This window comes from Microcaecilia unicolor, chromosome 1 (assembly GCF_901765095.1).
Source record: "Microcaecilia unicolor chromosome 1, aMicUni1.1, whole genome shotgun sequence".
In the NCBI taxonomy this organism is placed as follows: domain Eukaryota; kingdom Metazoa; phylum Chordata; class Amphibia; order Gymnophiona; family Siphonopidae; genus Microcaecilia; species Microcaecilia unicolor.
This window is the reverse complement of record NC_044031.1, coordinates 672,224,851-672,251,187: the sequence shown is the minus strand read 5'-3', so window position 1 is coordinate 672,251,187 and position 26,337 is coordinate 672,224,851. Positions and strand designations below refer to the sequence as shown.

General features: G+C 41.9%; 2 protein-coding genes across 2 annotated transcripts in view; one reads left to right on the top strand and one right to left on the bottom strand.

Annotated features, from left to right (window-relative positions):
- TMEM266 (transmembrane protein 266) overlaps window positions 1–17,944 on the top strand; it is a 252,753-nt gene extending 234,809 nt beyond the window's left edge. The window contains exons 9-11 of the mRNA XM_030187354.1: window positions 1,360–1,543; window positions 9,572–9,634; window positions 16,975–17,944. Of these exons, the coding sequence (XP_030043214.1) occupies window positions 1,360–1,543; window positions 9,572–9,634; window positions 16,975–17,579 (852 nt within the window). The 3' untranslated portion in view covers window positions 17,580–17,944. The remainder of the gene's footprint in view (window positions 1–1,359; window positions 1,544–9,571; window positions 9,635–16,974) is intronic.
- Window positions 17,945–25,709: 7,765 nt separating this feature from the next.
- Window positions 25,710–26,337, bottom strand: part of ETFA (electron transfer flavoprotein subunit alpha) — a 122,723-nt gene continuing 122,095 nt past the window's right edge. Inside the window, exon 12 of the mRNA XM_030187341.1 lies at window positions 25,710–25,940. Within this exon, the coding sequence (XP_030043201.1) occupies window positions 25,902–25,940 (39 nt within the window). The 3' untranslated portion in view covers window positions 25,710–25,901. The remainder of the gene's footprint in view (window positions 25,941–26,337) is intronic.

Sequence of the window (26,337 nt, the reverse complement as noted above, 5' to 3'; positions counted from 1 at the left end):
ACAATGAAGGTAGCATTTACAAATGTCATACATATTCATTGTGGATATCCCGAAAACCTGACTGGCTGGGTGTGTCCCAAGGACTGGGTTGAGAACCCTTGTTCTAGAGCGTAGGGGCAATAATAAAGCAAGATAAACAGGCCGTATCAAATTTAACTAAAGTGGGAAGGGATAATTAGAAGATTATGATGGGCTGCATGTAGAGGGTGAGAACTGAATATGGCCGATGCCCATGTAACTTTTGTGACCGTCCTGTAACTGTCCAGACAGCGCTGGGTTGGTCAGAGCTGATATTCAGTGACGCCACCTGGTTATGTGTTGCTGAATATGGACAACTTTCCAGCTTATTGTAGTTTGTGGGCAGGAGCCCATTAAACTACACTGAATATCTACCCCTGTGTCTTTTCATTGGGTTTTCTCTTGTGCCAGATTTCAGAGTTGTTTTGCTCAGACAGACAGACAAACAGACATTTTCGGCCCAACTAGTTAGGACAAAAAAATGGCAAGTACCAGGCAGGAAGGAGAGCAAGGTGATAAAAGAAGCAGAGAAGTGTAATAGTATCCATAAGTGTTTAAGAGGAGGTGTCCTTAGGTACTGTATTCATTTTGGAAGCATATTAAGAAGATAAAAACAGAAGGAGAGCACAGGGCCTGTAATACAAGCATTCTCTAGAGATGATCAAGAAATTTAAAATGCATTCTCTGAAGGAAAGAGGGGAGAAAATGTATTTTTTGGAGGAAAGAAGGAGGATGAAAAATGATAAAAACGTTCAAATATCCCTTGGGTGTCAGTAAAGTTCAAGTCAGTGGTACTGTATTTTCTTTGGAAAAATAAACTCAAGATCAAGGGGTCATGATGAGAAGTTGGAGGGGGATACAAAAAGGATATATGAGGAACAAATTTACTAAGATGATAATAGATGCTTTGGATAATTTACCAGTAGAAGAACAAAGAGCCACATTTTACCATGAAGAAATATCTGCTAAATCCCAAAAGGAGACCTATATGCCTCTCTCTCCTTCTCTAGCCATGACCTTCCTTTGAAATTTGACATACTTGTGAAATATGTATCCCTAATAATTAAACTGTTTTTTTTTTTGTGGGGGGGCACTATTTTTATTATGCTACACTATAAAAACCTGTATCTCAGTAAATGATGGCCACACTGTGTCTATCTTGTGTGTCCACTGTAGTTTAATTCCATGTTTTTATAAACTATTTCTTGCTTTGAAAGTTCGAGAACAAATTGTTCTAGCTAAATCTTTTGCTTGCAGTTCTTCTGAAGCTATAACTAGTGTCTCCCAATTACCTTACACTCACATGATTTGCTTTCATAGAATCTTTTATTTTCTTCTCAGTTTGAAATCAGACAGCTGAGGGCCCATCTAGCCCAACAAGATTTGGATCTAGTTGCAGAGAGAGAGGCGGCATTGCAAGTGCCTCATGTGCTCAACAAGCAGAGTGACAGATATAAGGTCATGGCAGTTGGAGATTCAGATGAAGATACTACTGAAAACATCATAGAAACACGGCCACTACAGGGTAAGTAATAGGAACCATTCTTTGTAATTCACTGAATGTTTTTACTGCATATACTGGATAATTAATTGCTTCTAAAGACAAACTTTATTTTTTGTTATGGAATAGCTAGAGAGCTCTGTAATCTTTCCTACTTTAAACAAGAATGTGCTTTGGCCTAGTAAACCAAAGGTCTTCATACATCAAGAGGCCAAATATTTATCTAACTATACCCCTACGAATAGTTGCCTACCACCATCAAGTAACCCCTAAAACTACAACCACAACTAACAAACCACTACTTGGAAACTTGGACCTAGTAAATGCCAGACCTGGCTGGCTGGACTATGCCCTACAGGATTCAATATCCTGCACTAACCAAGATGGGGGAAGTAGGGTAGAGGAGTAGCAGTCCTGATCCGAGAGACAGTGAAAATGAGCATAGTCTCCATCCTCCACCTATCTGAGTCAGAATGCCTCCTAATCCAGTTGGGAAATAAGAAACCAATGTGGCTGCTCAGTCTACAGAGCATCTCGCAACAACACATCATCTGTGCAAGAACTGGTAAATCTGGTGACTGAGGTAAACCTGAGCTACCCTAGGTTACTGATCATGGGAAACTTTAACCTACACATCGAAACTCCAGACACCACCACTGCTGCCTTTCTTGATAAAATGGCAGCTCTAGGATTTACTCAGGTGTTCAAATATCCAACTCAGGAAAAGGGCCATATGCTAGACTTGGTGTTCTGCAAAGGGGTCGACATCTTTGAACACAAGGCTGGTGGCATCAAGATAACACCCCCTTTCATAGACTGATCATTTTCTAATCAAATTTTCTATTAAGGACTACATAAAACACATGAACCCAACCAAAGTTTGGAAGAAAATTTGAGGCATGAGAAATCTGATAACTTCCTAAAGGCCTTGTTCAGCCACTATGTGGATGAAAAGATGATGATTGTATCAGAACAGGTTGATATCTGGATTGCACGCTTAGCAAATTGGGAGGTTGGAAGACTGGGCATCCAGGTGGCAGATGGGATTTAGTGTGGACAAATGCAGGATGATGCACATTGGAAGGAATGGTCCAAATCATAGTTACCTGACGCTGGGGTCCATCTAGGGGGTCAGCACCCAAGAAAAAGATCTAGGTGTTGTTGTAGATAATGTGCTGAAATCTTCTGCTCAGTGTGCGGTGGCAGCTAAAAAAGCAAACAGGATGCTAGAAATTATTAGGAAAGGGATGATAAATAAGACGGAAAATACTATAATGCCTCTGTATTGCGCCATGGTGCAACCTTTACCTTGAGTATTGTGTTGAGTTCTGGTCGCCGTATCTCAAAGAAGATATAGCAGAATTAGAAAAGGTTCCAAGAAGAGTGGCCAAAATGATAAAGGGATTGGAACTCCTCTCATATGAGGAAAGATTAAAGAGGTTAGGGCTCTTCACTTGGAAAAGTGACGGATGAGGGGAGATATGATAGAGGTCTACAAAATCCTGAGTGATGTAGAACAAGTAGAAGTGAATCAATTTTTTACTCCTTCCAAAAGTACAAAGACTAGGGGACACACAAGGAAGTTACATGGAAATACTTTTAAAACAAATAGGAGGAAATGTTTTTTCACTCAGTGAATAGTTAAACTCTGGAACGCTTTGCCAGAGAATGTAATAACAGTGGTCAGAGTATCTGGGTTTAAAGAAAGGTTTGGACAAGTTCCTGGGAAGTGCATAGTCTGCTATTGAGACAGACATGGGGAAGCTACTGTTTGCCCTGGGATTTGTAGCATGGAATGTTACTAGGGCCGCCAAGAGGAGGGGTCAAGGGGGGCAAAATTCCCCGGACTTCTAAGGTGGGACCCAATGCCAACATGGCTTCAGGAGACAAGCAGAAGGTTCTGCTCCCTCAGTCTGTTTCTCTCCTGTTCCTGTGTTTCGGGACCCGAGTGATTGTGTTAACACAATAACCCAACCCAGGTTCCGGCACACAGGAGCAGGACAGCAAAAGACTGAGGGAGGAGCAGGAAGGTAAAGTGGTGGCAGCCTGAGTTGGGAGGGCAGCCACAGCATCGGCCCAAATGGAGGGGGGGGTGGCAGCAGCCTGAGTGGAGGGGATGTGGTGGCAGCCCTGCCCTGGGCCCAGCCCCATTGCCACCACCTGGGTTTTTGCCAGGTACTTGTGACCTGGCTTGGCCACTGTTAGAAACAGGATACTGGGCTAGATGGACCATTGGTCTGACCCAGTATAGCTATTCTTATGTACCTCAAGCCTCTGGCTGAGCTGCTTCAGTTGCAACATGATTTTGCAGCATAGAGCACTGCATGTGGTATTCCTTGCCTGGCTGGCTCTTTCTTGACAGACTCCTTCTATTTTCACTGTAAATTGACTGAAGGTCCTGGAGTATTAGAACATAGTGGTGGTTAGTTTAGAAGCTCTAGTCTTGTTTTGGACATCTGAAAACTGGCATTTAGATGTCCATAGGGTATAGACGTCCAAATCCCAATTTTATACAAAGGCAAGATATGGATGTCTAACACTGCAGTATGCCCTTATGACAAGGGGACATGGTCTGGGTGTGTTTTGGGTGGGGCTAGGGAGGGCCCAAAATATGGGGCATCCAACTCCAATCACAGAAGGAGAAGGAATGTCCATGTCTAAAAAGATGGATGTCTGTATTTAGACCTGGTACCTGTCACATCCAGGTTACAGAAAGGTGCTCTGAATGAGCAGCTGTCCACTGGAGCGATTAAGGCACCACTCCTCGTTAATCCCCCAGTAGTTGCTGTCCCCCTCCCTCTCCCCCAAATGTGAAACCGGAAAGGGATACCAGGCTCTATGACAGCTTCCGGTATTATTTATTTATTTTATTTATTTGTTACATTTGTATCCCACATTATCCCACCTCTTTGCAGGCTCAATGTGGCTTACATTATTCCGTGATGGCGATCGCCATTTCCAGAGTGAGAAATGCAAAGTAATGTTACAGTAAAGTTCATAAATGTTAGAAGTAAATTATAAAGTACATTGGATAAGCAGTTCATGACAGGCTAAGAGATAAGGGAGTAGTGCGTTAATGTTCATAGGTGACAAATTGATTGATGGAATCAGGTGTAGAGAATATGGTATCATCTGGTTCTAATAAAGTTTTGATGTTAGGTCATTTGTGATGGCTCAGTATGATATGTCTTCTCGAACAGGTTGGTCTTTAGAAACTTCCGGAAGGCTAGTAAGTCATGCATTGTTTTTAAGGCCTTTTAGATTATGTTTGCACCAACAAAAGCATGGTGCAAATGCCCGAGTCTAAATTTACACATGGAGCACCCATATTTTGTAATTATGCGCATAATCAAAACAACGCCCCCCCCTTCCGCCCCGAAACACCCATGACCCTCCAATTCCTGTGCCCCCTTTTTTGGGCTATGCTAACTTTATGCAGGTAAGACCCAATTAAATCTAATTAGTGCCAATAATTACTTGTTTAAAAGCCAGTTATTGGTATTAATTAGCTCATTATTCTATTAAATTGTGCATGTAAATTGGGAACATGCCTAAATTTGCGTGTGCAATTTTTGGATTATGGATATTCTTTCAGGTATTATGGATATTCTTAACAGAGTAGCATGTGGAGTAGCTTAATGGTTAGTGCAATGGACTTCGAGTCAAGGGACCCAGGTTCAAATCCCACTTCAGCTTTTTTTTTTATTGTGAGCCCTTGTACCTACTGTTCCTGAGTGTATAGGACACCTGCAAGCCTGAAGGCTATTTGAAGTGGTGTACATTCAGGTACAGTAGGTATTTTTCTGTTCCTGGAGGGTTCATAAAAAAAAAAATCACAAACGGTTGAAGTGGGATTTGAACCTGGGTCCCATGAGGCTAAATCCTCTGCTCTAACCATTAGGCTACCTTTCTGCTCAGCATGGACATTTATGTAGCCATTTTATAAGATGGACATTCCTATGCTGCCACACAGTCATCCATGTCCCTTGTTTTCCACCATTCATAATTTGAATGTTTCAGTTTGAAAATGGAAGTTCATTCTGGCCATTTCCATCACATAGGTGCCATCTCACCAGGGGCGTAGCCAGCCTTCCGTGGGGGAGGGGTCCAGAGCCCGGGGAGAGGGGGCACATTTTAGCCCTCCCCCCCGGCGCCGCCCCCCCCCCCCTCCAGCCGCGAACCCGCCGCTGCTGCAGCCTACCTTTACTTTTGCTGGCGGGCGATCCCACTCCCCGCCAGCCGACGTCTTCTTCTCAGTCGCTTCCTGCTCTTCAATTTGTTTGCTGACGTCCTGTTCTCTGAGTCTGACGTCCTGCACGTACAATTACGTGCAGGACGTCAGCAAACAAATTGAAGAGCAGGAAGGACTGAGAAGACGTCGGCTGGCGGGGAGTGGGATCCCCCGCCAGCAAAAGTAAAGGTAGGCGGTGGCGGGGGCGGGTTCGCCGGGAGGGGGGTCCTGGGGTGAATCTGCGGGGGCCCCGGCCCCCTCAGGCCCCACGTAGCTACGCCACTGCATCTCACATATTTCAAACAGACTGTATCCTATATGTCTTTGTAGAGTTGCAGGGCCTGTGTGGATGTGTTGAGAGAAATATATGGGGTTTATGTTGGAACTGGTGTATGTGAATTGTATGTTCCTGTAAATGGTACAGTGTGTGTGTATGTGGCGTGTGTGAGAGTGTTTTACAATAAGGATGGATGGACAAGGTGTACAGATGGGCACACCCTCCACAGTTTGAACTAAATTAAAACATGCTTAAAAATGGAACCATGTTATTGCTACCTAATGAGATGTTATAGCAGAGTTTAAATCGCCAGTCCTGATGCTCAGCTTAGCTATGCACCTGTACAAGTAGTGTTTTCCATCTAAAATATGTACATTATCACCTGAGAACATTTGGTGGCAATTATAATATCAATTATGAATGGCAGAGATGCCAGGTAGTGAATTTTAGTTTTAACATCAGATAACTGAAACTGTGCAATAGTCATATTCCTGCACCAAGTCCTCCCTTTAAAACTCCAGTATTAGCAAAAAGCACACCTTTGACTGCAATCATTTAAAGATCAGCAGGGCCAAAAAAGCTTTTAAGATTCAATAAAAACCATGAAAACAACCATGCTCCCTTTCAGTGTCAGATTAGATTGCTGTCTTTTTAGTACAGCTATTTCAGGTACAGAGTGCTTTAGTGGTTTGGATCTTGTTTGGTGAAGAAAGTGTTCCACAGAAAACATCGGTTTCTTTCACCTGCAAACCACAATGTACTATGAAAAGGCAGGCCTGTAGCCACAAAACCCCAAGGGACTGTGGGAAATCTCTCTCCTAGGGATGAGCATGTTGTTGTGAAAGAGGATATTGTAAAGAGCACTTAAAAAGAAAGGAAGCTTTTAAAGCATATGATATGCCATAAATTGGGCAGATGAGGTTCCTTTTCAAATTGAAGCTCACACTAGATGTTTTCCTGGCAGTAAAACAATATATTGGAAAGCATAATCCAGTTTTGTTTTTACTAAAGTGTCGAAATCTATAGTGTTTAGCTTAGGGAAGCTAATCAGTTACTGATTACTTACTGAAAGTTAAATTAATGGTTACATTTATTACTAGTCTTGCTATGCCACAATTTAAAACATATCAAAACAGTATACAGTCATATAATACAGAAGAAAAAAAGGCCAGGATAGAGAGTGACTCAATGCTGCTTATTCTGTTGGACTCGGAGGTGCAACCTAAACATCACCAAATGTATGCTAGAAAAAGTAGACTTTAAGAGCTATCTTAAACTTTGGCAAGTATAATTCAAGACAGAGATATTTAGAGAGAAAATTCCAGTTAAGGGGGACAAGTATGAAAAGGGCCAAATTATGAGTTAATGCCAACAGAGCATGGGAAGGAGTGGGAATTACAAGTAATTTTATCATTGCATGAGTACAAGAATCACAGAGGAACATGAGGGTTATGTACATTAAAAAAAGATGCAGGTAAACCTACCCACATAGCCTTAATAACAAGTATCTTAAATTTAACTGTATAAGAGGCAGCCAGTGGTATTCTATAAATAGTGGAATGACATGGTCACTATTTATAGAATACTATGGAGAATCCTAATAGCAGTGCTCTGTACCATTGCAGTATTCTAAGAGCAACTTGTCAGGTACCATGAAGAAGAGAGTTTCAGTAGTCAAGAATAGTGACGAGAGCATGAATCAGTATATGGATGGCATCCTTGGTTAATGGAGCACAGTTATTGATATGTAGCAGTTTTGTAAATGTAAAAGTCAGAAGCGATGGACTTTAGAATGAAGGATTTGCTGAGTGCTTTTATTGCAGTTCTACAGGCAATCTTTGTCTAGTAATCTTGAGTTGCGTTCCATTCATTTTTAGTAAACTAAAAATCCACCAGTTCATATAAAATGTTCTTTAAACCACCCCTGGAATATTTGATGATTTCATTCTATGTAAGTTTGAAAATGTATTTTATGTGACAAAATGCAATCATACTATATGTCGGGGTAACGTTACAATATGTGGTAGTGGTTACGACAAAGTATAGGAATATAAAAACATGGAATAATATAATTAAACAACTGGAGAGTCCATTTATTTTTTACATATGTTTAGATAAAATAGTGCGCTTGCAATCCATCCTTCTCTACCATACCACAGCTGTAATGTAATCTGTAATTCAGTGGTCTTCAATATGCACCCCCCCCCCCCCCAATAAATGATAATAGATAATTGAATATGCTCACCTGACGCATGCGGCACTGTCAGGAGGTGGGTAGAGAAAGGCCCCACGAAGCTCCACTGGGTCATGTGTCGTCAATTGATGCACACACGACCCAGTGGAGCTTCGCAGGGCCTTTTCTCTACCCACCTCCCAATGGTACTGCATCCTTCCTTCAGGTGAGTAAAGTTGGTTTTTCAGTTCTGTCTGCCAACAGTGTTGCTTTTCCGTTAATAAGTTTTCTTTTTGGTGAGCTAACATTCCATTGTCTGCCTTTGAGTGGAAGCAGTAACTTAGGGCCCTTTACCAAGGTGCTGTAGGGAACCCTGGAGGGCACTGTAGCCCTATTTTTACTGTTCCTTCCTTCTTCTCTCCTGTCCTAATGGAATTCTCTTTTTTACCCCTTTTTTTGTTTGATTTCTTCTTCTTTTTTTCTATATAATTACATATGTAAACCGCTCAGTATATCAAATAATAAAGAAACTAGAAACTTGATTAGCCACGCACCGAGGCCCCTTTTTCTGCAGTGGGTAAAAAGCCAAAAAAAGGAAATGGCTGTGTGATGAGTGCACACTTGCCGTGCAGCCATTTCTGGGTCATAACGGTTGTAGTATTGGGGTGCTGTCTACATTATCCCTCATTCCATGATAACTCTACCATGACGTTGTAAAAGGGCCCCTTAATAAGGGATCCACATGAATGATTAGTATCTTTCTAAACCAGTGATCTAGCAAGTGAGGGTTACTCATCTGCTTATAAGTTTAATGTGTGCAGAGAAACAGAGCCTTCTGGTTGACTTGAGGGCTGCCTTATTTAGTAGAATGTAACAAATGAGGAACTACAGGCAGGCCAGGTGAAGAATATTTATGTTCAAATAGCATTCTTGGGGCAAGAGAAGACACATTTAAAGCCTCTTAGATCCAGCCCATGCTTCCCCTGTTTTTATCATATCATAAATAAGAAAATTTTCTATTTTCTATTCCCAGCTAGTAACATTGGTAAAATAACATTAGGACAACACAAAAGTCTCCATCTTAGAATATTCATTATTTTTATATATCCTTGTAGAATGAAAATTAGTATTTAAAATTACACTTGTATGTCTAAAATATTTCAGTGGCCTCCGGAGCCTTTAACATGAAAAAAGTCAGAGATCACTTCTTGTGTGTTGAAGCTTTCTGCGGCTCCTGATAGGTAGTCTAGCAATGTATTAAGTTGGTATGAACAGAAAGTTTGAATCAATCTGAGAATGTTTATTACAACAGAGTTTATAATTTTTAATTACAGATGGTAACAAGCTAACTTTATAATTTTTTTTGTCCAGAGGTCATGGTCAAAGATGACATGAATAACTATATCAGCCAATACTACAGTGAACCAAGCAGTGGTAAGCTCAGTCTGAGAATATACATTATCAAGATGTGCATTTTTATGTACTCTCTCTCACACACGCACATAATAGCCATTAATTTAGAAATATATTCATATATTTTAGAAAGCCACTATTTAGACATAGAGATCCACACCATGCAAAGATTTGAAGGGGACATGGCTGGGCGGAGCTAAAATCTACATAATGTATTCCCCATGTGTATGGGGAAAACTTTTCATGACAGGTTTCACATTAGTTCAAAGACAAACATAAGTTTTAATGTGCTCAATTCTTTCAAGGTTTACACGAGGGATTAAGAGAGTCATTTTCCTTAAACCTATGTAGTTTATTTCCACATCCAAAATAAAAACCAAATTAAAATTATGACCACACCACTTAATTGGCAGCACTTACACACATTTAGGTTTGTCAAATGGGGTGAATCGCCACTACATTGAAATATTTACAAAGATATGCAGAATGGGGCAATGGTATAAAGGACACCTAAATTTGGACCCTAAAATGCAGTGTAAATTCTATAACAAAAACTGGGCATCCAGATTCCATTATAGAATAGAGCATAAGTTGGCATTTGTGTGTCAGTATTTAGGTGCTGTCACCTATACCATATAAAAGGAAGGCATAAATGTTACTTTAGTGACTAATTGCACTTTAGTGAGTCACTTACAGTGTTCTATAAGTTACATGCCTAAGGGGCCCTTTTACTAAGCGTCGGTAAGCCCAACACGGGCTTACCACTCATTATTCCAGAACTACCACCAGGCTACCGCAGGAGCCCAGTGGTAATTCCCTCCCTTTGCACACGCCATTTCCTGCGCAACAAAAATAGTTTCTATTTTTGTAGTGCTGGTGCTTACCCAGCGGTAATCGAGTAGCATCACACACTGCCTGGTTACCACCAGTTAGCTTGGGAGCCCTTACCGCCATTTTAATGGGTGGCAGTAAGTACCCTTCCCCCGAAATGGCTGCACGGCAAGTGGTTCACTTACTGCATAGCCATTTCTTGTTCTTAGAATAAGACATCCTTTTACCCTCTTTGGTAAAAGGGGGCCTCAGCACATGTTTTTAACGTATGCTGAGGCCCCCCCTTTACTGCAGCAGGTAAAAGGACCCCTAAGTATGGTGCCCACTCATGCCTCGCCCATCTGTTTGTCCCCTTTCAGTTGCACAGTTTGTGGGTTGTATGTTAAGCTTATAGAATGCTGGTTAGGGCCTAACCGGCACTTATATGCGTGAATAATACATTTATGAGCATATTAGTATTCTATAATCTCAGTGCACAGATGGCGCTAAGATTATAGAATTAGGGATATATATTTTATGTATTTATTGATATATTTGTAAAGCTTTGTATTATACAGGATATCATGACTAGAAAAATGTTATTTTATGTGAAAATATAAGTTTTTCTGTGTGTGTATATATAGGTTGTGGTGCAGTATGAGCTATGGCAGCGGTTCCCAAACTGTGCACCATGGCACCCTGGTTCGCCACCGTGAACTTGCAGGGGTACCACGGCAAATCCTGAATTCCCTCCCATTGCCACCCGAACTGCTGGTGTTCCCTCATTATGTCTCTTTTTCCCGTCCCTGTGCCCCGTGAGTCCTGCATCTCTCCTTCTTCCTTCCACTGGCTCTCCTCTGTAGCCTCAGGCCCCTGTACCTCTCTGGTAGCGGCAATTGAGACAGTTTTCCACCAATGTCAGAGTTGCCCTCTTCTCTGGAGCATTCCACTTACTTTGATGCAACTTCCTGTTACCGCATAGGCGGGATGCGCCTGAGAAGAGGCCCCGATGCTGACAGAAAACTTTCTTAATAATCGCCACTGCTGGAGAGGTAGAGGGGACTGGGGCTACGGCGGAGAGTTGGTGAGAGGGAGAGATGCAGGGCTCACTGGGAGTGGGGAGACTTGATTGGAGGAGGAAGATTGAAGGGGAGAGAAGTCAAACTATTCAGGGGGTGGGCAAGCCTGGAAGAGAGAGGAAGAGATATGGCACTCAAGTGGGGTAAGGTGGGCAGGGCAGGATAGTACGGGAAGAAGGGAGAAGCTGAATATGGGTACAGACAAGGACAAAGAAAAGATGCTGGGCAGAGAGGAACATTGGGTCAGGAAAACGGGGGGAAATGGAGACACGGGGGCAGAGGAGGCCTCCCAGGGCTGCTCCAGGTGAAGGTAAGCAGTGGAAACAATGCAGGGGGAGGGCAGTAGAGAACTTTAGGGGGTGGAGACCTATGTGGCTTTGGGGGGGTGGGGGTGCCCAGAAAAATTGCTCGGACACTAAGGGTGCCATGAACCGAAAAGGTTTGGGAACCTCTGAGCTATGGTGTCTGCCATTTGTGTATTTATACATATATGTAAAGCTTTGTATTAACAGGATGACATGACTAGAAAATGTATTTTGTGTGAAAAATATAGGTTTGTATCATGTGCATATGGAGGTTCTGAAGCAGTTTGATTAATGATGCCTGCCCTGACATAGTATAATATTGAGAGATGCATAATCTTTTTTTCCTCCAGAGCCGTCTTTTATCACATTGTATTGTTTAGCTACAAACCTAGACACTTTTCTCAAATTGCTGTACTTAAATACCAGAAAAAAAATATCTATAGAACACCTGCTATTTTATTTTTTTCTTACATGATACTCTCCTCCTACGATCTGAAAGTTACAACTCTGTTTAGGTGTGATGCTCCTCATAAAAATAAGTAGCTTTATGATTTCATGCTGCTGCACAGATCCAAGTTTGTAATGCTGCCATTGTTCTAGTCCCACGCTAAGTAAAAGATAGCACCTGTTCTCCATAGACAAGCAGAGGGATGCAGACACACTCTATGCTGATGTTGCTGATGGAGCCTATATGCCTGGAGCTCTCCTTTAGCTTAGCAAAGTCTTTTGGACTTCTCTGAGCTTGCATGGGGCTACCCGTGCTGCCACAGATCCCTCCCTCTGATCAGTCAATTTGATCCACAGACCTGATCGGTCATAGTTCTCCATCATCTCTCCTCAATGAGAATTTACTGCAAAAAAAAAAAAAAGGCAACTGCAAAAGTGAAACTGTAAACTACATAAAGGAGCAAGGAGGTATTAATTTTTATCACCGGTGTCAACAGCAGCAATTTTCTCTTCACGGTCGTAAAGCCCTCATTGCTGCTTGATGCTTCTCTTCCCCCAACCCCACTGAGCCCCGACAGGGGAAACCAGCTCTTTTAGCTGTGGTGCCAGAAGCAGTTTTCTTACCAGCAGTAGTAGTGAACGTTGGAGCCAGTGCCCGCAGAATCGGGACAGCAGCGCCACTCCAAACTCCACCCCCAATACAGAGGCTGATTCATTTCAGATTGGTGTTTGCTCAGCATAATAAGTCTGGGCTAGAGATTAAACTTCACTGAAAGCCCACCAACCATTATTCCAGCAACTGCATCAAACATTCCCCAACAAGATGTAGCAATTCTAGCAGAAGAAATCATCACACTTCTGTGGGCCAGAGTGATAGAGAAAGTTCTAACAATGAGAGGAAGGGTTTTATTCCAGGTTCTTCCTCATTCCTGAAAGTTCAGGAGGTCTGAGACACATCCTTGATTTACATGATCTCAATCTCTATATAAAGAAATAAAAGTTCAAGATTAATTCCCTAGCCACATTTCTCCCATTATTGTACTAACACAACTGGCTTGTCTCTTTAAATCTAAAGGGTGCCTACACCCACCTGTCAGTTTGACCAAGCCATAGGCAATTCCTGTAATTTACCTTTTTCAATCAACATTACCAATTCAAGGTTCTTCCATTTGAATTGTCCCCAGCACCTAGAGTTTTTACCAAGTGCTTTCCAGTAGTTGCTGTCTATCTCCACAGAAGACACTGTATATTCCCATATCTAAATGACTGAGTCTCATTCAGCACATCGCTGTAAGGTATCCATTTGACTCTAAAGGATACCTGTGCACACTTCAAAACTTTAGGATTCATCAACGAGGAAAAATATCCTCAATAATCCCTACACTGGTGATTCATCTTATAGGGGAATGAAATGACACCAAGGAAGCAAGATGACCAGATGACAGAGCTAATACACTCCTACATTTAGTCATGCAATATCAGTGTCTGCCTTTGATGTCCATGTCCTCAGACTTTTAGAACACATGGTGATGTAATGTAGAATGGGGAGGAGTGTGTGTTGTGTGAGTGAATGAGTGGCACATTCTTTTACATGCTGGCTGAATGTCCAAAGCTGGTGGATTATTTGAGGAGAGTGAAGGCAGCCACCCTGGCTGCTGTGCCCTGTGGATGCACAATAACTATAGATATACAAATTGCTATTAGTGGGGGATGAGAGCCCACTGGAGGAGGGAGAACTCTCAAAGGGAGCACATAAAGTTGCATTGGTAGCCATGCTGATAGCCAAAGAGAGTGTACAATAGAGGAAGCCACACTAGCTGTTCAAAAGTGGAAGTTGAGTGCGAAAGAAATGTCAAAGTGGAAATTGCAAGGATTGTCAGCATATAAGCAAAGGATTATTCCACATCGTTCTAGGAGACTTCTTTTTAGAGAGAATACCCAGACAGGAATCAAGGCAGAGGGAGGGGATGGAAGGGGCAAGGGTAAGTTAGATTGTATGGGGGAAAAGAGAACAAGGGACATAATAAAGGCATCAGGAAACTTTGCTATCTATATGGGAAGGATAATATAGAGCCGAGTGGTTTGATTTATGGCTGTATGCTTTCTATTTATTTGGCTGTATCTGCTCATGCTAATGTATAATGTGGTCCTGCAGTGGTTTGCCTTGATGTTTATATAAGAAGATGCTGTTCTTGGTTCCCAAGAAAGACATTTACAAAAAAAAGTACATGTGGTGGTAGCTGTCAGTGTAGTTCTCTTAGCCTGGTTGCACTTCAGGCTTCACTGGAAACTCAGCAAAAAGATTCTCTTATTGGATGCCATTCCATAATCCCTACAATTGCAAAGGATTCCTATTCTAAACACTGCAGTCTTGACTACCGTTAACCACAGATGCCTCCACAGGTGGCTGGGGAGCTCATCTCCTCCATTTATGCACACGGGGGAAATATGGAACCAACAGGAACAGCAGCTACATAACAATCTCTTGGAACCCAGAGCAATTTTCAGTGGTAACAGACAAGTTGCAATGTTCTACATTAACAAACAAGAGGGCTTGGGTTCCCTTTAACTATCAGGAAGCATTTTTTAAAAAATTGGCATTTCACATGCCTCATGCAGATCACATTTCAGGCGCATACCTGCCAGGAAAACTTGATCCCCACTAATGGTCACTTGACACAAGTAGCACAGCTTCTATTCAAGTTTTGGGTAACCCCAGAAATAGACCTGCCTCTGCGTAAAATGCAAAATGCATTCTCTTCTGTTCTATTCATTTCAGTCTGTACACATTAGCTCACAATATCATGAGACCACAGTCTTCTGCATGCTTTTTCTCCATTTATCTCCAGGGGTTCTACAGAAAATATGCATAGACAGAATTCAAGTTATTTTTATTGTCCCAGAGTGCCCAAGACAGATTTGGTTTTCACATCTTCTTACCTTATTAAGGACTCGGCTGATATCCCCTCATCTGCAGTCTGCCAACAGATTCCAACTTGAAGAGTAACTATCCCTTACGACTTGCATATTGAGCAGAATATAATTGACCATCTTCCCAACACTAAAGGGTTAAAGTAAGCTTACAGGAGATCTGTGACAAATGACTCCACTTCTGTGAATGGGCTTAGGCACATAAATAGGACCCTTTCTTATGTTCAATCCTTTCCTATCTACACCAGCTATCTGAATCAGGTCTGAAATTGTCAGTGCATATTCGCTTATCAGCCATTGCAGCACTTGAGAACCAAGTTGAGAGAAAATACCTCTCCATTCTCCCACTAGTCTCATGAACAGGGTCTTGGAGGGCCCTTTTGTGCTGCTAGGCATGGCCTCACTCAAGCACCTCATCAGAAGACCAGTTTTCTGGTAGCTATAACTACAGGAAGAAGAAGAAATGAATTATAAGTGTTATGCACAACCCCCAAGCACTCAATTCCTCCACAACAGAGCTGTCCTTTGAACAGCCTTCTTTCTGGGCCCTCACACATCACAATTAGAACTCTCTGTTCCCTGGACTGCAGAAGAGAGAGCACTGCTGTATTAGTTTCAAAGTACAAAAAGAATTAAGGAGACCATTGTAACATTTCATCACCTACAAGGAGTGGAGGAATGGCCTAGTGGCAGCGGCGTACCAAGGGCGGTGGGGGTGGTCCGCCCCAGGTGCACACCGCTGGAGGGGTGCAGAGAGCAGCCGCACGCCTGTTGGCTCCGCTGGTTCCCTCTGCCCCGGAACAGGTTACTTCCTGTTCCGGGGCAGAGTGAGCAGGGAGCCAGCAGAGCTGAGAACTGTGCAGTTGTTCCCAGGTTTGATACGCCGGGGGGGGGTGCACATCGGCGATCCGCCCCAGGTGGCAGCCGACCTACTAGTATCATCACTGCCTAGTGGTTAGAGCACCGATCTTGCAATCCAGAGGTGGCCGGTTCAAATCCCACTGCTGCTCCTTGTGATCTTAGGCAAGTCACTTAACCCTCCACTGTCTCAGGTACAAACTTAGATTGTGAGCCCTCCTGGGACGGAGAAATATCCAGAGTACCTGAATATAACTCACCTCGAGCTACTACTGAAAAAGGTGTGAGCAAAATATAAATAAAAACCCTAACAGCTCTTGTAAACCTGCCTTCAAACATACCCTCACTTCAATCTATCAGATTGTATATCATTTTACTATATTCAATTCAACCAGCAAGACAGATAGGAGCCCATCAGATCTAAGCAGTGTTGCCTTGATAAGTCCTCTGCCCTAGACACAAGCAGTCTTGTGTAACCTCTTTGCACACTAACCTTTCCAGAGTTTAAAGTTCATTTAGCCCTTAGGCCACCAAACTCAATTTTATATAAAAGGATTGGCCCTCAGCTCTTGAAGTCCAAAATACTTCTTTAAGGTGGAGGAGAACTCAGCTCCTTCAGTGACAACACCAAGAAGTGTGGCTGCATTCCCCTGCTGTCTATAAAGAAACTCCATTACAGGTTAGCAAATCTAGGACTTCTTTTACAAAGCAGTGCTAGTGATTCCCGGTGTAACAAATGAGAGGAAACCCATTCAATTCCTATGGTTTTCCTCTCATTTGCCACACGAGAATCGCTAGTGCGGCTTTGTAAAAGAAGCCCCCTACTGTATTTTAACTGAGGAAATTTTATAGCATGGTATAAAATGATTAATTCACATTTAGTGTTTGAGATCTTCAATTTGATTTTAACATATAGTCTGTTTAAATGCAGAAAATTGTGTTCCTGCAACATGTGTTATAACTACAGCTGCCATCGATATCCACCACCCCAATGTGTCCTCTGACCTTTTTACATCAGAAGTGCCAATCAAGAGGGAACGATATGGGACAGCAATTAGTGTCACCTCAGGTAGTGCCTCCCGGTCTCCAGAAAGCTCAGGTACAAGAGCCCAAAGTATCAGCAGCCAAACCTTTGGCTCTTCCACGGACTGTAGTACAACCCAAGAAGACTCCTCTGAGTGCTGCCCTTTAGCAAGAGCTGGAAGCAGGAAGCAAGTTATGAATGAACCCATCAGGCACAGGGTCAGTAACACAGTGGTTCAAGAACTCTTATCTTCATTAGCAGAGAATTCTTCTTTATCACAAAAGGGGCTGGATCCAGTTAATCTTAAACTGCCCAGTCCAACAGGCTCCACCAAAACCAGTCCTCAGCTTGAACATCGAGTGAACATTTATAATAAGAAAAACCAAGAGAGTCTGAATGTGTTTCAGATCAAGCCAGTTATTCACTTTCAACATAATGCCCCAGTGTTTAATGAGAAATACAAGTCTTTGGACTCTATTGAGCAAAAGTTAAACAAGGTCCCAGATTCATAACTTTATACAGTGGGGACAAAAGATGGCTATTCTTCATGGCCTGGATGACATGCTTTTGTATGATTTGAATGGATTTGGTGCTCATGAAATGCATGAGATTGGTGACTTGGCACAAAGTCTAGACATTTTAACTTCAGAGGTCCTAAAGCTGATCATAGGTTAAATAAATATATTAAAATGACCTCAGTGTACAGATTTGTATTGCTTTTTTTTAATGTAGTTTTTATAAAACTGACTTGTTCAGTATTGTCAGGTCAGACTTCATCAGGGTACAAGCAGTTCTAAATTTTTTGCCAGATTTCTTATATCATCTTTATAAATGCAAACTGTAAACACTTAAAAAAACAAACAGCTTTTGATCTACCAAAAACACTTTTATTTGGGTGATGCAAAATAAAAAAAAATTTCAAATTATTTTAGTTTTGGTTCCATTTTGTTAATGTGCATAGATAAACTTGTGAAGTTCATGAAATGTTCTTATTAGCTTGACCTATTTAAATGAAGCATTCATGTTTGTTGTTGTATTTATTATACTGCCTTTCATCCACAGCAGCTTGAAAAAATCAGACTAAACAGGGAACCCTTATAAAGTAGGAAAGCAGAAGCAAACAGGGATAGAAGACATTGCAGGCTAAAAGTTGCAGCTGTCTATTTCGCCTGCCGACTGTGCCCAGGTGTCACCATGGCACCTAAAGTGTCCAACACCTTTCCATGAAAACGTATTTCCTTATGTTGCTTTTAAAATTTACCTTCTTGTAGTTTCATCTCATGTCCTCTAGTTACATAGCATCTCTGTGTTTGGCAGAGGTTTGTTTGTTCATTAATACTTTAAAGTATTTAAACACCTATGTCATATCTCCCCTGTCCATCCTTTCCTCTAGGTCTTCTTCCTTGCAGAATAAAAGACCACACACAGGAACTAGGTGAGCAGTGGCTCAGGGTGCCAGCGATAAATGGTGCCAAAATCCCCAGCCTCTGACATCACCTCAGTGTCTCACCTGCTCCAATGGTTAAGTGTTCTGTGTTCCCACCACCACCCCAACCCTAGCCTGTTCTCTCTCCTCCTCCTACTGCCTCCTCCCACAGGTCAAGCATCCCTCTCTATCCACCCCACTCAACAGTAAACTTTGTGGATTACCAGCAGTACCAGTATGAACAGGCTGCCTTCTTCCACAACCATGGGAAGACCCAGGGGCTGACCAAAGCAGCCTTGCTGGCAACCCACATAAAATTTACAGGATTGTGGGAGGTGGAGAGGAAAGGGACTGTTTGTCTTATATGGGTCACTATTTCTGTTCTGTTCTTTTACTAGATTGTAAGCTGCCTAGATGGTATGCCCATGAGGCGGGGTAGAAAATACTAATAAACATGGGGAGGGCGGGAGCACAGAGGAGAGAGAGAAACCAGGCAGAGGGGTCAAGAGAAAGGGGGAAGGCACTAGACCAAAAGGAGAGGGGTCAAGAGAAAGGGGGAAAGGCGCTAGACCGAAGGGAGAGATGCTGAACCAAAGGGGGCATGGACAGGCAGAAGGGAAAGAGAGACACTGAACCACAGGGAGCCAATGAGGGTGGAAGGGGGATCCACCGATGCTGGGGGGGGGGGGGGGGGCAATCAAAGAAAGTTTGCTCCGAGCACCACAATCCAGTGAGCCAGCCCTGACCACACATGTGCTGAAAATTCATCTAAGAAATCAAATTGAAAGAAAACCTGACAGAAAGCCCTCTCTTATGGGGACAGGGAAAAATAATTATGTATAACATTTATACCCCACATTATTCTAAGCAACCTCAAGTTCAATGTGGCTTACAAAGCACAGTGGAAACAAGTATAAAAGGATATAATGCATTACACTCAATTTCAAAAGTACAAAACCATTCCAAAGGTAAACATTGCCAAGAGTGGAGGAGTGGCCTAGTGGTTAGGGTGGTGGACTTTGGTCCTGAGGAACTGAGTTTGAGTCCCACTTCAGGCACAAGCAGCTCCTTGTGACTCTGGGCAAGTCACTTAACCCTCCATTGCCCCATGTAAGCCGCATTGAGCCTGCCATGAGTGGGAAAGCGCGGGGTACAAATGTAACAAAAAAAAAAAAAAAGATAAGACAAACTTGTGTAGAACTGTAATCCTAAACTAAGCCTAGTAAAGTTCTATGTAAGTTAGGTTCCACACGCATCTATTTCTGCTAAAATAGTTGCTATCTTAGCCTGTGGCTGGGCAAGAGAATAAAACTGCCTTTTAAAAGACGGTATGCATATTATTGTGCTGTATAGAGTTGTTGAACTAGAATACGACCAGATAGCTTTGTCCTCTGGTCCAAGAGCATAGGGTCTTTACCAGACTGTATGTTGAAACATTCTTTACTTTCTCCTGCTTTCTTCATGACTGATTTGATCACAACTTCGGTCTTCACCGAGGAAGATTTGGGTGGGATACCGGTGCCGGACAGGGTAATTGTAGCTGAAGAGTCGGAAAAACTTATTCAAATATCTGTAAATCTGGAAGACATAATGGAGCAGTTCTGCAAACTGAAGAGTAGGAAAATCTCCTGGACCGTATGGTATTCACCCTAGGGTACTGATAGAACTAAAAAATGAGCTGGCGGAGCTACTGTTATTGATTTGTAATTTATCCTTAAAATCGAGCATGGTACCGGAAGATTGGAGGGTGGCCAATGTAACACCGATATTTTTAAAAGGTTCCAGAGGAGACCCGGGAAATTATAGACCGGTGCCGGGCAAAATGGTAGAGACTATAATCAAGAACAAAATTACAGAGCATGTTCAAAAGCATGGACTAATGGGACAAAGTCAACATGGATTTATTTATTTATTATTACATTTGTACCCTGCGCTTTCCCACTAAAGCAGGTTCAATGCGGCTTACATAGTAATTGGGATTACATAATATTGATAGAGAAAATATAAGTGAAGTGTAGTAGAATAATGAGAGATTGGTAGATAGGGAGAGGTAAGGGTGAAGGGAGTAGGAGAGGTATAAGCATGGGGTAGGTGGGCATAGGAGGAGGGGTAATGTAGGTGGGAGGGGGATGGGATACGGGATAGACATAGGAAATTTAGATGGTAGATGTAGTCTGTATCGTTGTCGTTGACTCCTGGATATGTGTTGGGTAAATGGGTTCATAGAATTAGTTTGGGTCATTTGGGTAGGCTTGCTTGAACAGATGGTTTTTTAGAGATTTACGAAAGGGCAGATTTAGTGAAGGAAAGTCTTGCCTCACCAATCTGCTGCATTTCTTTGAAGGGGTAAACAAACATGTGGACAAAGGTGAGCGAGTTGATATTGTGTATCTAGATTTTCAGAAGGCGTTTGATAAGGTCCCTCATGAAAGACTACAGAGGAAATTAGAGGGACATGGGATCGGAGGTAGTGTCTTACTGTGGATTAAAAACTGGTTGAAAGATAGGAAACAGAGAGTAGGACTAAAAGGTCAATATTCGCAATGGAGAAGGGTAGTTAGGGGGGTCCCTCAGGGATCGGTGCTGGGACCTCTTTTTTTTATTGATAATATTTCAAACCTTATTCACAAGATATATCTTGTAAAAGAAACACAGAGATATTATCTGAAATAACAAAAAAATATTCTAAAGTAAATATTTCTCTTTTCTTAGACCACTAATTTAGAGGGGGAGGTCAGTAAAGTTGAGGAGAACATCATATTAGTTCATAATAGGCATTAAGGCCTAGACCCAAACCACGGGCTGTTTTACAATTACTTTACTCAACACTAGTCCCGAAAGTCATCTGGTAATTTTCTTTAAAGCAATAAAGCTTTTCAGCTGATCTGGTTCATAGAAAAGGGACCTCTGCTTTTTAACATATTCATAAATGACCTAGAGATGGGGGTAACTAGTGAAGTAATCAAATTTGCCAATGACATAAAGTTATTCAAAGTAGTCAAATCGCGGGAAGATTGTGAAAAACTACACGAGGACCTTACGAGACTGGGAGTCTAAATGGCAGATGACATTTAATGTGAACAAGTGCAAAGTGATGCATGTGGGAAAGAGGAACCCAAACTATAACTACGTCATGCAAGGTTCAGCGTTGGGAGTCATGGACCGAGAAAGGGATCTAGGTGTCGTCGACGATACGTTGAAAACTTCTGCTCAATATGCTGCTGTGGCTAGGAAAGCAAATAGAATGTTGGGTATCATAAGGAAAGGGATGGAAAACAAAAATAAGGATATTATTCTGCTGTTGTATCGCTCCATGGTGTGACCGCATCTCGAGTATTGTGTTCAATTCTGGTCGCCACACCTCAAAAAAGACATAGTGGAATTGGAAAAGGTGCAGAGAAGGGCATCAAAGATGATACAGGTGATAGGACGGCTTCCCTATCAGGAGAGGCTAAAGAGGCTGGGGCTCTTCAGCTTGGAGAAAAGGCGGCTGAGGGGAGATATGATAGAGATCTATAAGATAATGAGTGAACGGGTCGATGTGGAGCGTCTGTTTACGCTTTCCAAAAATACTAGGACAAGGGGGCATGCGATGAAGCTGCAGTGTGGTAAATTTAAAACGAATCGGAGGAAATTTTTCTTCACTCAACACGTAGTTAAACTCTGGAATTCGCTGCCGGAAAAGGTGGTTAAGGCGGTTAACTTAGCGGACTTAAAAAAAGGGTTGGACGGCTTCCTGGAGGAAAAAGCCATAGAATGTTATTGAATGGACAAGGGAATAAAGTATTTCTAGGATGGGCGGGACAAATTGCTTGTTCTTTTGGCCGCTGTCGGTGACAGGGTGCTGGGCTCAATGGACCCTTGGTCTGTCCCAGCATGACGATGCTTATGATGCAAAATAGGGGCGAACTGACCATTCAGTCAACTAGGCAGTGCCCAAGGCCCCAGAGACTTTGCCCAGTTGCCCACTGCACATTACAGCCCTCCCCAGTCCTACATTGAAGGGCATTGGTGGTCTAGTGGCCTCTGCGGGGGCAGGAAAGAATCCCACTCTTTCCTGTCTACTGCCGTCACTGCTCAGACTGAGAGTGCAGCCATGTTTTAAAATGACTTCTGAGACTCACAAGACTACCACCGGGCACAGTAGCGATAGCAGGGAGGAAAGAGTGGGCTCTCTCCTATCCCCCCAAGAAGCCACTAGACCATCAGGGCTCTTCACAGTAGGACCGGGAAGGGCCCACTTTAGCTCACGGTGTGTGGGTGGGGGGTGGCAACTACAGCGGTGGGGGGCTGTTGTGTGTGGGAGGGGGGCGGTACAGTGGTGGGACAGCAGGCAGTGGCTTGGGGGCCCTGACCACTGTCAGGCCACCCAGTGCTGATTGTATCTTATATGTCATATCAATCTTTTGGCTGAAATGTAAATGGGGTCTACCATATATGAAACTGCTGTTCAATGGACTGTTATAGGTACTGTAGCTTTTGGAGCCATCATAAACTTCAAGAGGCCAGACATCTGTAAATGGTTCTGCTTCCTGTAGAAGAGTAAAAGTTCATGCACTGATGTCTTAAGACTACTCTTCAAAACGAGCACCATCATTTACAAAACACCTATTTGTAATGGCCCCAGAATATATGCTAAACATGTTTGAGCTATCCCCGAGAAACACAAGTCCAGAAAGCAGAGACTACCTATTTCTTCACCTACCCAACTACAGAAATATAACCTATAAAACCATCTACACAGCAGAATTTAGCTACCTGGGTTCTAAATGGTGGAACTCAATACCAAAAGCCACAAGCAGCATCACTTCTTCCAATTCAGGAAATAAAAACTTCTACATCTAACTACATAATCTAACAACGTTCCCCCCCCCCCCCCCCCCCACACACACACAATACAAATCTATATAAGAAAAACGTCCCACCTCTACAAATATACCTTTAGAAATCTACAAAAGCTAACAACGTTCCACCTCTACAAATCTACCTGATCAAAACCCTTCAGAAAACCACACAAACTATCGTCCTACATCTATCAACGTCCCACCTCTACAAACCTACCTCATCAAAACTCTATAGAAAACTACATAGACTATATAGTCCTACATCCTTCTATACAGGCCCTCAGAAAATTCTAAAGACTATCGATATCGTCTCTATGTCATAACGGATAAAAACTAATGTAACTATCAACCAAAATGTAAATTGTAAGCCACTTTGACCCAAAATCTTTTTGGATAACAGTGGGATACAAGAATGCATAAATAAATAACTGGAGGAGGAGACAGATAGATTTGCTTCTAGGGAGGATTTTTGAGGAATGAAAGTCTGATCTAAACAGTCTTCTAGGGTACATTGTGAGATTTCTGAGTGGGGAGAAGGTGCTAATGAGTAACCTCCTTGAGGTCTGAATCTGAAACAAGAGAGTAGATCTTCATAAAAACAAGTGCAGAAGTTAAAACTGTGTATTGAGAAAATGTTTTACCAAGTTGCTGATATTGGATGTCTGCTAAATACACTACCAGTGCACTGTTCAAAAACATATTTTTCTTGTATACTTTTATATTTATAAACATTGCTCTTCATATATGAATATACAGTACATGAAACAGCTTGTACCTAGCTGATTGGCTTCCATAAAAGGGCCCATCAGTCACCAAAACATTATTTCTTTTAAAAAAAAAAAGTTTAATATTGTGGTCTAGAAGTTGAAAATAAGTCTGTGTATGATAATTTTCTAAGAAATAATACTGTATGCAACCAGTTCTTATGATCACCAAACCAACTGCACTTATCTTAGTAACTTGCTGGATTTCACATGTCAAAAATAACTTCAACTCCACTGAAGTCCATCAACATACCCAGATTGCTCTGAAAGGCCAGCAAAACGGAGTGATTCACTGCTACCATAATTGAGACTGGAGTTGAAATCATCTAAGTCTGATCAGCCAGCCGCTGTGTTTTTAAACTATCAGTATGATAAAGCATCTGTCTAAAGCCTAACCTATTCATGATCTGCAGTAACAACGGATTAGCCTTTTCAGCATGTGTGTTCTGGTGCTGTCTTTTTGCTGGGATAGACTGTGCTGGAGAAAGATACTAGCCTGTGCTTAAGGGATACCTGATGGTAAAAATCTGTGCCGATACATTTGCAATTTAAATGGGTTGCTGAAGATGCCTTAATCTCAGGCCTGTACCAGCATTTAGAAGACAGCATTTTATAACCTGGGAACCTACATGAAGTTTTGTGTCAATCTGGAAGGTACTTGTTGGCACTGCTCCTTTGTGGCTTGACTCTTAAGTCAATGTGCAGGAAGTGGATGGGACTTCAGTTTAGAAGAATCTTTGGGAATAGGCAGAGTCAGCTAATCTCTGTGCAAGCCATGCTGTCTTTCTTGGCAAGCAGAAGCCTCTTCTCCATGTTGTAATGCTTTTGAAGCTGGTTCATCCAGTCTTTTTAGGCTTGTGGAAAGTCACAGTGCTCACAATCATCTTGTTATGATCAGAGTGTACTCAAACTTTTGGAATGGGTATCAAAGTTTTTGATCTATACTGTGGGCAGGCAGGGACAGAACCCTGACTTTATCTGGAATATGCTGTATGAACAAAGAGACCTCCCCACCCCCCCCCACCCCCCACCCCCCAAAAAAAATTATTTAAATGAAACAAGTAATATTAGAATTCAGATGTTAAAACCTCTTGAAACTGGAAGAGCTTTGTTTTCATGTGCATTTGGCACATCAAATAAAACAAAAGCAAGGCACAGAGAAGGCTACATGCAGGAAGGCTCACACATGCTAGGAACATTCACTGTTCTGAGTCCTTGGGAGAGCTGCTCTATCTTGGTGACATGTGAAACGTGCTGATGACATTACCTATCTGTGTGCTTAACAATGAGAAAAAAAACATGCTGCAATAATGAATGTTTAACAACCAAGACCCTAAAATTGGGATTCTGTTTGCACGATCTTGCAGATAAAAAAAATATTACACACATTTAAATAATTATTTCACTTCACCAGCAGTATCTGTATGATTAACTGCATAATCTGACAGTCTTGACCAATTTAAAGGTATTACCAAGAGTGGGATTTAAGGAGGTCTAGCATAGGGCACAGACAGTAGCCATTACACACAACAGAAAAACTATAAGTGTATTTTTTCATAACCTTACCATTCACAGGTTTGGAAGATTCTTATAATGAATAACTTATGATACCGGCTCAAAATTGAATGCTTTTATTGCAGAATTAGAAAACAAATTCCAAAAATTTGTAATTATAGGCAAATAAAGAATGAGATAAAAAGATTATGGCTGTTAGAAATATTAGACAAATATCATCTTAAATTACATCCTTTACATGAACAGCAGTCCAGTGCACCATGTTGTTGTTCTTGGAGCTCCTGCTCATTTTTTCTTCAAAATGTCAACCATTTCAGGGATTGCCTGTAAATATCAAGTTATAAATAAATAAATGAAGAATACTGTTCACCCAATTCTACGATTACTATAAAAGTAACCTAATTAATGATTAGTGCCATGTTAGTGATTTTGATAAAACAGCGGAATTAAGCTTTTGCCAATATCCTATATAATGTGTTTAACTCAATCTATCAAGATTTTGAACTCGAACTTGGATACTCTTTTTCAACTGATAGTTATTCTGTAGTCAATAAACATAAAAAGTTGGTTCTTCAAGTCCAGATTCCACAAACAAACACAACAAAGCAACCAACCAACAGTCCACAGATTAAATAAGCATGGATAAACTTTGCATCTTCTAAAAGTGATCCATCTAGATCCCATCAGAAGTAAAATGATAGGACATTGACTTAAACACTGC